The sequence below is a fragment of the Dermacentor albipictus genome, chromosome 6, assembly GCF_038994185.2.
Source record: "Dermacentor albipictus isolate Rhodes 1998 colony chromosome 6, USDA_Dalb.pri_finalv2, whole genome shotgun sequence".
Taxonomy (NCBI): domain Eukaryota; kingdom Metazoa; phylum Arthropoda; class Arachnida; order Ixodida; family Ixodidae; genus Dermacentor; species Dermacentor albipictus.
The window spans coordinates 137,688,494-137,701,432 of NC_091826.1; the positions used below are offsets into that span (position 1 = coordinate 137,688,494).

General features: G+C 45.9%; 1 protein-coding gene across 1 annotated transcript in view; it reads right to left on the reverse strand.

Annotated features, from left to right (window-relative positions):
• Nucleotides 1–486: 486 nt before the first annotated feature.
• The window catches only part of LOC135902266 (uncharacterized), a 59,707-nt gene continuing 47,254 nt past the window's right edge, over nucleotides 487–12,939 (reverse strand). The window contains exons 4-12 of the mRNA XM_070521064.1: nucleotides 11,622–11,708; nucleotides 6,413–6,451; nucleotides 5,851–5,877; nucleotides 5,717–5,782; nucleotides 5,054–5,086; nucleotides 2,966–3,031; nucleotides 1,580–1,594; nucleotides 1,462–1,485; nucleotides 487–596 (exon numbers count right to left, since the gene is read on the reverse strand). Of these exons, the coding sequence (XP_070377165.1) occupies nucleotides 487–596; nucleotides 1,462–1,485; nucleotides 1,580–1,594; nucleotides 2,966–3,031; nucleotides 5,054–5,086; nucleotides 5,717–5,782; nucleotides 5,851–5,877; nucleotides 6,413–6,451; nucleotides 11,622–11,708 (467 nt within the window). The remainder of the gene's footprint in view (nucleotides 597–1,461; nucleotides 1,486–1,579; nucleotides 1,595–2,965; nucleotides 3,032–5,053; nucleotides 5,087–5,716; nucleotides 5,783–5,850; nucleotides 5,878–6,412; nucleotides 6,452–11,621; nucleotides 11,709–12,939) is intronic.

Sequence of the window (12,939 nt, forward strand, 5' to 3'; positions counted from 1 at the left end):
TAGTTTTCGGCTCAGCAAAAGCCAGTCAAGCCAGTCATTTCATGTCCGCCGTTCCTCCTACACGTGCGTGCAGCATATATATTTTTTTAAACAGCGTGTCCTCTTGGTGTGACGAGGTTTCTTTTTTTATATTGTATCCCTCGTTGAGCAGTTCCCGGCTTTGTGGGACTCGAGCCGGAATGATAACAATGATAACACTCTGGCCGAGAGTGTAGCTGTTTGGTCTGCTCTGCCGTCTGCTACGGCGGTCCGCCGTGTGGATGTGCTCTGCGCCGGACCGCGGCGCGCCGTGACGTCGCATCACGTGACCGATCGGCCCGCAGACTTGGTCAGTCGTGTGGATCGGCCTTTAGGGGAAAATAAGGACGCTTCGGAGTAAGCTATATAAAGACCACGCATCGAGAGATTCGGCGACAAACGATGGAACAGGAAGGAAGACGACATACAGGAAGGAAGACGGCAGTGCGGATCGCAGATCAAACCTGGTTAGACCATGTTCCAGTTGACGTGGAGCGGGAGTGGAGTTGCACAAGTCTCGTAATCTGGGACGCCCTGTTTGAACAGCGCTGCGAGTGATGACAGCGAGCGAAGTGAACCTATGCGGCGGAAAAGCATTACAAGTGTTCAACTTAGGCTTCCCTAACCAGGATCGGTTTGGACAAAGCAAGGAGGGTATTTACCTATTAACCTTAAAACAAGCTCGACGAGCGGCTCTAGCGAGGCAACTGTCTCATGTACATAAGCACTCACCACTTCTCTTATCATCATCATCCATCCCAATACTTTCACTCCCCTTCCCTCTCCCCCAGTGCAGAGTAGCAGACTAGAGCGCACTAGCTCAGGTCGACCTCTCTGTCTTTCCTATCAATAAATTCTATTCATTCATTCATTAAAACACTCTCAATCACCCGAAAATTTTAGAGAGAGGAAGGGGGAGATCAGATAGGAGTATTAGCGGCTGTTTAAAAGTATATTAGCTTCTTAATGAATTCTTAATAAAACAGGAAGATATCTGAAGGAGACGGGAAAAGAAGCTATTGTACGCATTGCGTATGTGACGACAGAGTTATTCACCCACAGCTAACTTAAATACCCTATACGGCAAATGCGAATCTGCAAATGGTTTTCTAAGCGTTATTCGGCATTTTTTTTTTCAACGAGAGCTGAGAGCAGGAAAAGTCTACATCGCTGCGGTGCCTTCCTGCCAAGTGTCACTACCGAACATTTGCGCCACGTAGGAAATGATCACCATTCCTAGTAATGCATCAGTGGGCATCATGAACGTCCTTTTATCTCAAACCACAAAGGGATAGAAACCTGTAGTAAAGAAATATTTAGAATATTTTTGTAGCATTTGTAACAATGAGTGATTATATTCAAGTGCACCAGAAAAAATAAAGTCACAGTGTATGAGAAAGTAACGTGCTCATAAATAAAAAAAAACACGGATTGGTGGCTTACCTTTTTCAGCCTTCTCATTTATTACTGCAATGATTGAAGATAACGAATTACCAAAGCGATATATTGCAGCTATTATCGATGCAGACTTATCGATGCAGAACTGAAGTTTTCCCTTTACCTTTGATGTGAAGATCTGTAAGCATAACAAGAAGCACGCCTTTGATTTAGGAACTTTAGCAAAACCTCGCTTTGTTTGCACACAAGAAAAAACTCAAAAGATAACTCACTGATTGGCCGCTCTGCAGTTGAAAGAAAAAAATGGAGTGATTACAACATTTAATTAACGCAGATAGTAGCTACACGATGAAAGCGTACAACTATCATCAACTTGAAAAATTAGCTTTATGTAACAGAAGCATTGTGCAGTTTTTCGAAATCATTTTGTCCACAATCTTTTTGCACCCCGCATTAAAAATTATAGCACTGACGACAATTTTACGTCCACTGATGATGGCGGTAATGCTCCAAAGGCACACGTGCTGGCTTCGAAATTTTTTCATAATGAATAGAAACATGCGTTGCATTAAGTGCATTGCAATAAAATACCACATTCAATCATTACTCAGGTACTCAAAAATGTCAAAACTATCACAGCACCTACGCAACGGTACTGGCAAAATGCAAGGAAACCGACTCTAATAAAGTCAGTGCTTGACTGTCTTATTTTTTTTTTTGTCTGCCACTAATGCGGTCAAACCTGTAACGGCATTAAAAGCTTTAATGCTGGTAGGCTATGTTCAAGGCAGCATTTGATATTCATATGTGCGGGAGTTATGGCACACACTGTGGCGAGGAGGGCGCATACGTCGCCTTAAGAAGACTAGTCCACACGTCGATACGCTGGCGCCTGCTTTCATCTTGTTCTCGTTTTGCTCATCGTATTGAATTTTCATCTCCCTTCCCCTGTTCTCCCCTGTCAGTAAAATACAGGTATTCAACAGCTGCAGATGGCAGGCAATCGAGTCTGAGCGCTGCCAAAATTTATCTAATCACTGTTAAATTTATCCTTTTATATATATAGTAGTAACATTTCTTGCAATTATGAAATACGAAAAGATGTCCCTTGGTCAACAACTGCATCGAGGCAAGACATTTTGCTGGATTAGTTGTTTTTTCATTGCTTGCAAATGACACTAGTAAACACGAAATTAATAAACGAGAGTGTGCTTGTCTCGTTGTCGCCTTTTTTCTTTTTGTCCTCCTTGCTAGCTATCGCCGTTCGCAAGCCCTTTATTGGGAACTCCTGCCAAGGAGGTTCTTGCGGAAGTACAAGCTGAGGTGACAGGACAGAGCGCTATTATGCAGGTATATCGCCAAGGAAGTTGCTGGAAAGTTGTTGGAATGCGCAAAGTAAATCCTATTCTCGGGCACGATGTATATTTGCCGTTGAAATTCTACTTCTGCGGCAAAAATGACCTCGATCCGCAAAATTTGAAGCAATATCCTTGTTCTTGGCTCATTGGTATCGCAATTGACGTTTTCGTGCCGGTGCCGCATAGCTCACCTTTCTTGGGCTCATCGTAGTAGACAGGCTCCCGGTATTGCCGGTAGGTCTTCTTGACGTGCTTGGCTAGAGACAAGAAATGAGTGTTAATTCTCCGGGTCACTTTTAGGCCTTTCAGAGTGCAGCCGATCCCCAGTGGTTGCGGCTACACGCAAGCATGAAGCGTTGCTGGACGCATTCGTCGAGGAGGGGCGCGGAAATACAGCTCGCATCACGGGTCCGAAGGGACGTCCGCGTCGGCGAGCGCCCCCGCCGCCTCCATCCATCAACGCGCGGTTTAATCCCAATGCTCTAAGCGATGCGCTCACTATTCCTCGAAGTCAGTTTTGTGCATCCAGGGCTGTTCACAGTTAGCTGTTACAGTACCCTACACGTGGTTGCTCCACCTGCCGTGGTCGCTTTCTGGAGCCACGCATTGCAATTCTTAGTGAGCACGATGAGTTCGATTGGCGCACGAGGCAGCCGCATTACATTGCGAGCGAAAAAAGGAAGGCGCTCGTGTACTTACGTGCACCTTTTAAAAAAAGCGAGCGGACCATGTTAATCTGGAAATCACTGCTTCACCGTCAATTAAAGCCCTCTCATCACATCCTAAATGTACGGCGACCCATTCGTGCAATAACTCCGCGTGCCTCGTTTTCTGCCTCGCACCAGCTACACGGATACTGGTCATTGCGAGAATGATCAGCATTCAGCGCGCCATGCTATAGCTTTACAAGCGCTCTTTCAGGCCGCCGATTGACGTCGTTCGAGCTCCGTTATCGGAGCCGCGCCCTATAAGCGGTAATCATTTCTTCGTTAGCATTGATGCTTATCGCTAGCTTATCGCGGCCGCAGCCACGATCTTGGTTGCACGCGCGTCGACACTTCAAAACAGAACAACGTGCGAAGGCTGAAGCATCTCACGAGAACACCACAGCAGTCACGGAGCAGAGGAATAAATGGAATCTGTGCAGACTCAACGATTAAGTATTCTCCTTATATATACACACGCACACGGGCACTACTTCCTTTCTTTATTTTACGAAACACTGCGGCGCCCAACAGCATTTCCGGTTATGGGTTCATTAATTAAAATAAATTGTTCGGTTTTGCGTGCCCGCACCCACATTCGCCACGCGGACCGGGCGACTCCGGGCAGCGGAACGCCGGCGGTGGCGCCGATCGGACCAACACTCGGGAACGAAACAAAGCCTTACGGTAGCGGGTCCTGCGCTTGCCTGTTACTGCTATGCCATTCTCTTACTACCAGGCGATCTGCTTGCTTCACGCCACAACTTTCTATGTGAATGCCCGGCTTCGCGTTTGGAATCAAGCTGCCGCTGCAACGAAGCATCCCCCCAGAAACCGCCTCGTGCCCCGAACGGAGAAGCTGGCCTCCGTGGGGCGTGCGCGGAACGTGCGGCTAGGAATGAGAAGTTGCCGGCATTGCTGACACAGTGTGGCTACTTGTGGGGCAGTGCGGCAGTGACCTTCAAAAAACAATTGCAACGCCTATTTATGCAGCCTTGTCTACATAACCGCACGCTGCTTGCGTCCAACTTTAGCGTGTCGCTATCAACATTCTTTAGGGCCTCCTGTCAGTGCGTACCTAAAACATTGAGTGAATGATTTACACTGGAACCATGTGTCGACAGAAGGACGACGCAAAATCTGTAGAATAAGATGCGTTTTGCACAGCAGGCAGCAAGCTATGCCGAAGAGAAGAAACACACGTATCTAGCACTTACAGCGTATCTTTAATGTACTAGAAATGCCGATTTGTAAGTGGCTCCGAATTTTGCAGACCCCAATAGAAAGTTAGGCTCACTTTGACATCTGCTCGCTGTTTGTAGTCGTTATTGCACTTACTGGGCAATATCTTCTTTTTGATAAACTATTTTCTGCCCCCCCATGGATGGCACAAATAGACCATTCCGTATGAAACGTTATTAACAGGTATGTGATAAATACGTGAAAGTGTTAAACGATTTGCAACCCCGAATACTGCGCTGGAGCTGAATCGCTAAACACATACGCTTACATGAGATTGAAATATTCTAACAGCAAGTATTTGCTTTCAAAATAGAAGATCGATCATCTACTCACTCTTCTTGATTTTAGGCACAACTTCGTAGTCATCTGCGACAATGAGTTAAAAAGTCGGAATCGAAGTATTAGCATTATTGTCACCATTTCCTTTTCTCAAGTAAAAAGAAAACTCTGAAAAGGCAGAGGAAAGTTGCGAAGTGCTTTGGCAAGTGGCTGTCAGCGCTCCGTCACCATTCTAGCGCCTCCAATTCGTAGATGGAGCAGCCGCAGCATTTTCGCTCGTTGTAGAAAAGCTCGCGAACCTCGTCTCGCATTTCTGACCACGTGTGCCGCAGTGCGCGCACAGCTGCCGATCTTTTTCCGAAGCACTTTCGTTGATTCTTTATTATTATTGCACTATCCCGCGCTTTGACGTAGCCTGTCCCAGCAAAATATATTCCTGATGATGCGCCACCATGGAGTAATTGTTTCTTTTAATGCGGTACTTGGGAAAATATAGCTTTGCTCTCAAAAATACATAAAGACCATCAAAACCGGAATCATTAGCAGCGACAGTTTCTAAGCACGAACTGCGCTGCACAGAACAAGACGGGGCGCGCTTGTTAAGTATGTTTCTGTCAAGCGAAGTAATGCAAATAATCTAGACACACAATACTGTTGTCAAACCTCGATTAAATAATTAGGCCCGCGATATCCCAAAATATTATGCATGATTCTTACCGTAGTTATTATAAGAATTTCCGTAGTCGTAGTAGTCATACGCCGGTCTTGCTTGGACAATGGTGACTGCACGTACGCGCAAGAGAAAAAGTACGCTTGCACAGCAAGCACAGCATTTCCGTCTGGGCACTCACCTTTCTGCTTCTTCGCCTTCTTGGGCTCTGCAAGGCAGCAGCAGCAAAGGCGCGGTTAGCAACGGCGCGCGCCGGGGCGCGCTTGCCGCTGACGCAAGGAGGGCTCACTGCTTTTTTTAGCTTGCCCGTTCTAAGGAGCTACGTAAGTTATTAAAAACTAGTAAGGATAGCCGACAGAGTTGTAATAGATGAGTTCGCATTGCAAGATACGAACCAACCATTGTGTTGTAACTGCATGACAGCCTAAAAGTAGAATATTCTAGCACTGACACTAGTACATGGACAATATTATCTCCCCATCTATGCAAACGACATTTTTGTACAGTATTATCCGTTAGAAAGGTTATAAAGACTTGGTCTCAGGCAATTATGTCTCGGAGTAAGTACTAGCCAGGCGAACAATATGTCCTTCCATGGCAAGAAAAGTTGCCACGAAGAATGAAGAGTGGTCAGTAGGACTAAGAAAGCTAGCTTACAAAAGTCGCCGAACCAACATGTGAATAGGAAGTAGCTGAAAGTATAACACGCTGATATCCGATACGGCAATGCAACTGGTACTCACTTTTTTTTTTTACCTTCAGAGGGACTTCCACATATTCGGCTGTAACACAAAAGAGCAGTTATCGATCTCATCGTGCCAAGTAGCATCAAATGGCTTTCCCAGATAGCTGACACCACCAGGATTTCATCTTAAAAGCGCTGTTCCTACAAGGCTTCACTTACACGCAGAAGTAAACAATGTTCTATGTCGCAGCAGCGCCTATAGACTAGTCATACACGGTAATTTTACCGAAGCTGATTAGGGCCCACTAAATTAAATATAGCTCTTCGCACAAGCACGGAGTTTGAAATGTTCTGGTCGACACGCGAAATTTGTGAACATCTGATTGCAATATACGGGTGTTCCATCTGACTTGTGTCAGTAAGTTTTAGAAGCGCTTTAAAACACCTTTGCCTCACACATGAAGGGCATGATGGAATGACTGCGCTGCAATTAGAAAAACATGTCCTCGACAACCTTTTCAGTGTTTTTATATTACCGTAGATATTAGTATTGGAAGTTTTGCTGTGTGCATACCTCCTCAGTTCGTCTGTTCTCTTTCCATTACATCACCTAGCTTCATTGTTGTGTCTGGTGCCGGTTTTGGGTGCGCTAATGGCAACTCCCAGTGCAGGTAGTCATGGGTGCCGCCAATCGCAATACACGTAGACAGGGTGTCCTTGCTGGTATATTACTCTCACTGGCAGCGAAAACCAAAGGTGGAATCCTGCCAGGCGAGGATCTCTCGCTCACTTCAGGAAGGTTGGTAGGAAATTTCATCTTTCTTAAGTGTTTTGTCAGCATCAGTTAGATTTTTATTCACATCGTGCTAATACGCCTTCTTTTTTTTGTGCGTATATGCATTATACGAATCGTTTTCATATATCTTCTCAGAAGCTGGAAGGTTTATTTGGTGTAGAAGACGTATTTTTAAAGTGATATAAATATGCGCGTAACAAAAAGGTTTTTCGACCAATTATAGAAAACCTAGAGTAATAAGGTCTACCGTTATACTGAAGTTCTTGCGCTATTATCTTTGCATGTCAAGTTCACTACGCTAAGTCAAGGGGCAAGCGCGCAACTATAAAGTAATGAACACTGGAATCATCTGCACAACAAAGAATGTTACTTCAAACAAAAATAAATAATTATACAGGTTTAAAGAAGTACTGCCATATTTATCATTCAAAGGAAATATTTATGTTCTAAAACACGCCAGAAACAAAAATTATGCTATCGCACAGTCATGAAAACCAGTATGCAGAGTTGAAAAATCACTCAGTATTCGGTAATTTAATGCAGAACGTCGAGACGTCGACGGAACCAGCCTCCGGCGCCACAGGGTCCGACCAGTGGAAGAATGACGCAGGCGTGATTTTTGTGGAAGCATATTCCAACAATACCTATTTAAGCATACATTACAGGTTTAAGCGTTCGTACAGCGGTTTCATAATCCCGTCATTGTATAAGCATCCCAGAAACGATTTCCATTTTAAAGCTTCTCCTGCTTAAATCACTGGGGATGAGTTCTTAGCTGGTGTGATGTCAGAATTCATCTCGCTGAATCGTCCACCGTTCCCCGGCGATATTGGCGGCGAGGAGAGTCGCCATCTATCGGAAGAGCCTCGCTGGCGTAGTATGAGGGATCAGGCGGCGCGCTCCTCATAGGTTTTGCTGTCAGCGCTCACTGAAAACACCACGCGCGAGATCCCCCGCACATTTCTGTAGGTACTTTCGAAACGAGAGAAATGTTTTACTGTCTAAATAATAATCTTGGGCAAACTGAAAGCCCAGCATCGTTTAAAGACGCTATCTCTTTACCGAATACGTACAGTGAACGCCACTGCGCGCGGTCGCCGCGATGGAGTCTCGCGAACCGGCTTCTTGCGTGATAGGTAGGTAAACGTTGAGAGCAAACTATGTGAAATATGTTCTTATAGTGTTTGTATAACTAAATGGAGCGTAATAGACTCAAGCCTCAGTGCAGCGATCGCACAGATTCGCAGCGACCGACTGCGCGTCTGCATGCTTGTCCGCGCACTGTTTCGCTTTCGCCGCGTGCGCGTTTTCGCACCGTGCCATGAGTTTTAGGCCGCAGAATATTGCATTTGACAGTATACAAGCAACCATTGTTGCGTGGGCACTATCAGAGCTGTTGAAAAATAATTTCATTCTAGAGACTTCGATGCCTATGAAGACTGTGATGTGCCGTCGCGACGATTCAATGATTTTTTTTTCTTCTAAATTCTTGGACGTTTCAATATTATTTCTCGAGTTGCGTCGCACTGCATGTTTATCGGTGTTCACAGCGTGCGATTTCCCGCTACTTTCATTTTTTTTAATCCAGTACAATAATTCATAACACAAACATGACCATATGCCATGCTTTTTTTTTAATGTGCTTCTTAGCGCTCCCTTTCCCCTCCAGTGAACTTGCCAGTATCTATAGCATCGACAAGTTCATAGACCAAACCGTCATGACATTAGTCGGGCAGCGGACTCGGGCGAGCGTCTCAGTGCGCGTTTTCCGAACAAGGCAGACCCGGCGCCGTAGCAGAAATCTTCCTCGCGTCTGTGCTTACTGCATACCCGAGTTGTAGCCGATGACTGTTGGCCGGTTTTATCTTTCGCGAACCACGCTTCACGCAGCTTCTTGTCCTGCGGCTATGTGTGAATAAGGCTGACAGCGGGCTCCGTTGCGTACGTCCGGCATTGCGGCACCGAGCAGTAGCCTACCGTGTTGCGCGCCTCTAAAGGCAGCCACTACCTATTTTACTGCTTTCGAGCGTTGTAAAGGAGACACTCGAAGCCGGAAAATCTCGCCACTAAATGAGGACCGCAGCGTACGAGAGAATTTAAACTCGTTTTCAGCTCGCTTCGGCGCTCCCGAAGTAGCCGACACGGCCGCTATGTCCACGTGATCCCTAATAGCACGTCACGCCGACGGTGGCGCCAGCTTTTCCAGTGGTGGAGCTCGAGGGCAACAGTAAGATGGAACACAGCTCGCACCACTGACAACACATGAAGAAAAGAACGAGCACTGGAATTGCCATGTCTTGAGCAAGATCGCTACCTTCTCGGTATTAATTTAGACGACCTAGCCGTCTATTTATCCCAACATAAATTCACACTCGACGTAAGAGCCACAACCGAAACGCGGCTGAAAGAAGGTGAAACCCACATTTACATGGACGCACAATGGCATCTAGGCTTCGACAGAGTGCTTCCCGTGGCGGTTCAGTCGCACTATTTGTTGAAGATTACATTGATGTTCACTTTCTTTCGAGGAGCTCTACACTTATACTTCTAGCTGATACAGTATTCACTCTGATCAAGTGTGGCGTTACAGTGGGTGCTGTCTGCCATCCGCTCTCTTCATGTGTTGGTGGCTTCAGCTACACTGTGGAATTTTTCATGGTATCTCTTACAGCTTCCTTTGATTCCATCTAGTAGAAATAATAATAATATATGTAAATATAAGTCAGATTATTTGTATTTTGTTGAGCCACCTAACATTAAATTTCCACTGCAACCCATTTCACTAACCACTCAGAATAAATTATTGACCTCACGCAATTTAACAACGAGGGGGAAGGGGTTTATGATGTGAGCGTAACCCATCATAATCCAATATTTGTTTTTCCCGTAAATACCCACAACCAACCAGCAGAAAACGTATGTGGACTGTGGCCAACTCTTTTACCGCGACTGCTGCATGCAGCTGGGTGCTGTCGTCTGGCCGAATAACTGACGCGCACAACAAACAAGTCAATATAGCTCCACCTGTACTACGCCCGCAGAAATGCCGATGGCTGGCTATCTTCACTCTGTATTTACGCAGTGAAACAGCAAAGCGTACCTGAATATCATAAGTGCGATAAGCATACGACTAGAAGCGCGTAGTTACCTAACTAAAACGTACCTTCCTATGCCCCCGGGGTTCACCGCATCTGCTCGGTCCCGCCGAGTTAAGTGTGCCGATGCTAGAAGCAGAGCGATAGTAAAGTGGGCCGATCCCGGAGACAGTGTCATTCGCGGTGACGAAATCGCGGCAGACGCATAATCGCTATGCTACAATATGCTGTTTCCGAAAACGAGCAGTTGTACAGCGTTTGATTAACCGCTTCGCGAGAGCATCGCGTCACACCGATTCCAATCTAAGCGCTGGGTCTGCATGATTTTCTTATATATGTTAGTTTTACACGCACTAACGTATAAACAGAGCTATTCTTTTTTCAAGCGTAGAGTTTCCATGCCTCGATATAAATACGTCGCAAGTGTCAAATGTTCCCAAGCTCCAGGCAACGCACGAACGGTGCCTTCAACTCTAAATTCTCTAATGCTAATATCAAGTCCAAAATGCTCTACCGTTGGTTGACGATGGTCTAGAATTGGTCAGATAATCAGCATTCCCAGGTAATGATTTATTGCGAATCTCTTATTTCTAAAGTGGAGAAGCACAAGACCTCTGAAAAGAAAGGACAGTCATTGTAAAGGTCCGCTTGGTCCCAAGACAACGCTTCAGTCAAATGTTTGTGGTCGCCTTCCCTCGATAATTGAGTCGAACCGAGAGGAAAGGAACGCGATAGCAAAGAAACGGACCTGCTTTCATGAAGTCGTAAGGCTTAGTATTCTTCCGAGCGGTAATCGTTCTTGGGAAATACTGTTGAGTTCAATCTACTTTTCTAGTGGAATAGCAAGCCCTATCGCCTCTGGAATCTTCACGTGTTGTTTTTGTTTTACCTCTGCATGTACTATTATCATGCTCTTACGCACTTTATACGTACGGACAGAAAAGAAGAGCGAGCGCTGACTGACAACCGAAAAGTCTATTGAAACCGGGTGAAATATATACATAGGTTCTCACAGATGAGAAATTCGTAAGCATATGAACAAGACACTTCGGTATGCGAGTATGAATAAAGTCGTAACGCAGCGTTAAGTGTGCTCTGCCTATAAATAAGACTATAGATACAAATCAACCAGAGAATATCATGGAGATCTTACGCACGGTGCGAATGAAATTAATTTATTTGAAGTACTCGAATAAACATTCCGCACAAGTTACGTAGAGAACATCACGAAGTCTATAACATGTAACGCGGTGCTGCATATACTGGGTCATGAATAAGCACTGCGAAGAAGGTTCCACCAAAGACGACAGCGACAGATGCAGTAGGAGCAAGCGAAGAATGTCTAGGCCAACGTCATCCACCCGAAAAATGCTTACCGTAGGTCGGCCCGTAGTCGTACGACGGCCGAGGAGCTGGGTAGTCGTACACAGGTCGCCTTTCCGGGTACGCATCCACAATCACCACTGCGTCAACAGAATTGTCCGTTCAACAGCTGCGTGCAAACCGCACAGTTACAGAGTGCCGCCGAGGACACTCCTTTTTAACGCAGTTTTGTAAACAGCTCAGCATGCAGGTGGATTCCCGCAGTGTGACTAACTGCTGTGACCGTGGAGCCCGAAGAGTAGGAATAAGCTGCATCGCATTCGTCGTGGCTACGACGCCGTGCGGTGGTGGCTTGGCCGCAACGCCGCCCACTGGCTGCGCTCTGCTGAGGCTCGCACGTTCGATTGGGGCGCCCGTGCACGGTTCGCTGGACGCGCGTCAATCAGTCCCCCACAACGCCTCATCATCAGATCGTGGTTATTTTGGTACGTAAAACCCGACAATTCAATTGATTCTACGCGTCGTGTAGATGTTAAGTCTTGTCAAAGGGAAGGATCGTGAATATTGTGCAGTCCTGGCTGCTTCTTGTGGCGCGCGTTGAAGTTCGTGAACTGCAAGTCACTGGCTGCTAAAGGGAACAGCTTTCCGCCCTCTCCGTATCTTTCGAGCAGTGAAAATGTTCCACGGCACCGACTCGACATCCTAATTAATTTATGGCCCCGTGTATAATGCAGAGCCTTCCGATTACTAACCTCCAAACTGGAGACACTGGCAGCGGTTTAACCAGTTTTCTCGGGAAACGCATACAGGCTGCAATCCTACCGCCAGATATGGCCTCTCTCTAAATGTTGTTGCGACTACATAGCATTCTGTAACTAACAACAATAACACCACGTTGTCCTTAATATCCATGATATGTGGATTCTATGAATGACTCATTCCGCAAATACTTGTCTTTTCTTTTCTTTTTCTTTTTGCTTTGTCGCATCGATCTCGTTTATGCAGGTTTTCATCCGCTTCCTCCAAAGCACTTGCGCTGGTTGGGTGGTTTCGCCACCGACATTGGTGAAGTCATCCGTCCCTGCTTGTCGGACATCGAGAGAAGGCGCAGGGTGGCTTGAAGAGCGCTACGAAGACGCGCACTAAAAGAAGAACATGCACGACGGACAAGGCGCTACTTCCAACTAAATGTTTTTTTTTTTTTTGCTGAAGAAACAGGATTTTCATTTCATTGCATTTCATTTATTTTTTGTTTGAGACATACAGCTGTCTCAGGTGTTGCAGCAAAAGGCAGTATTCTTGCCTGACAAAGGCTGCAGCACCCAAAGCATGTTGACACTCTGAAGCAAACAACAGCACAACAAGTTACAA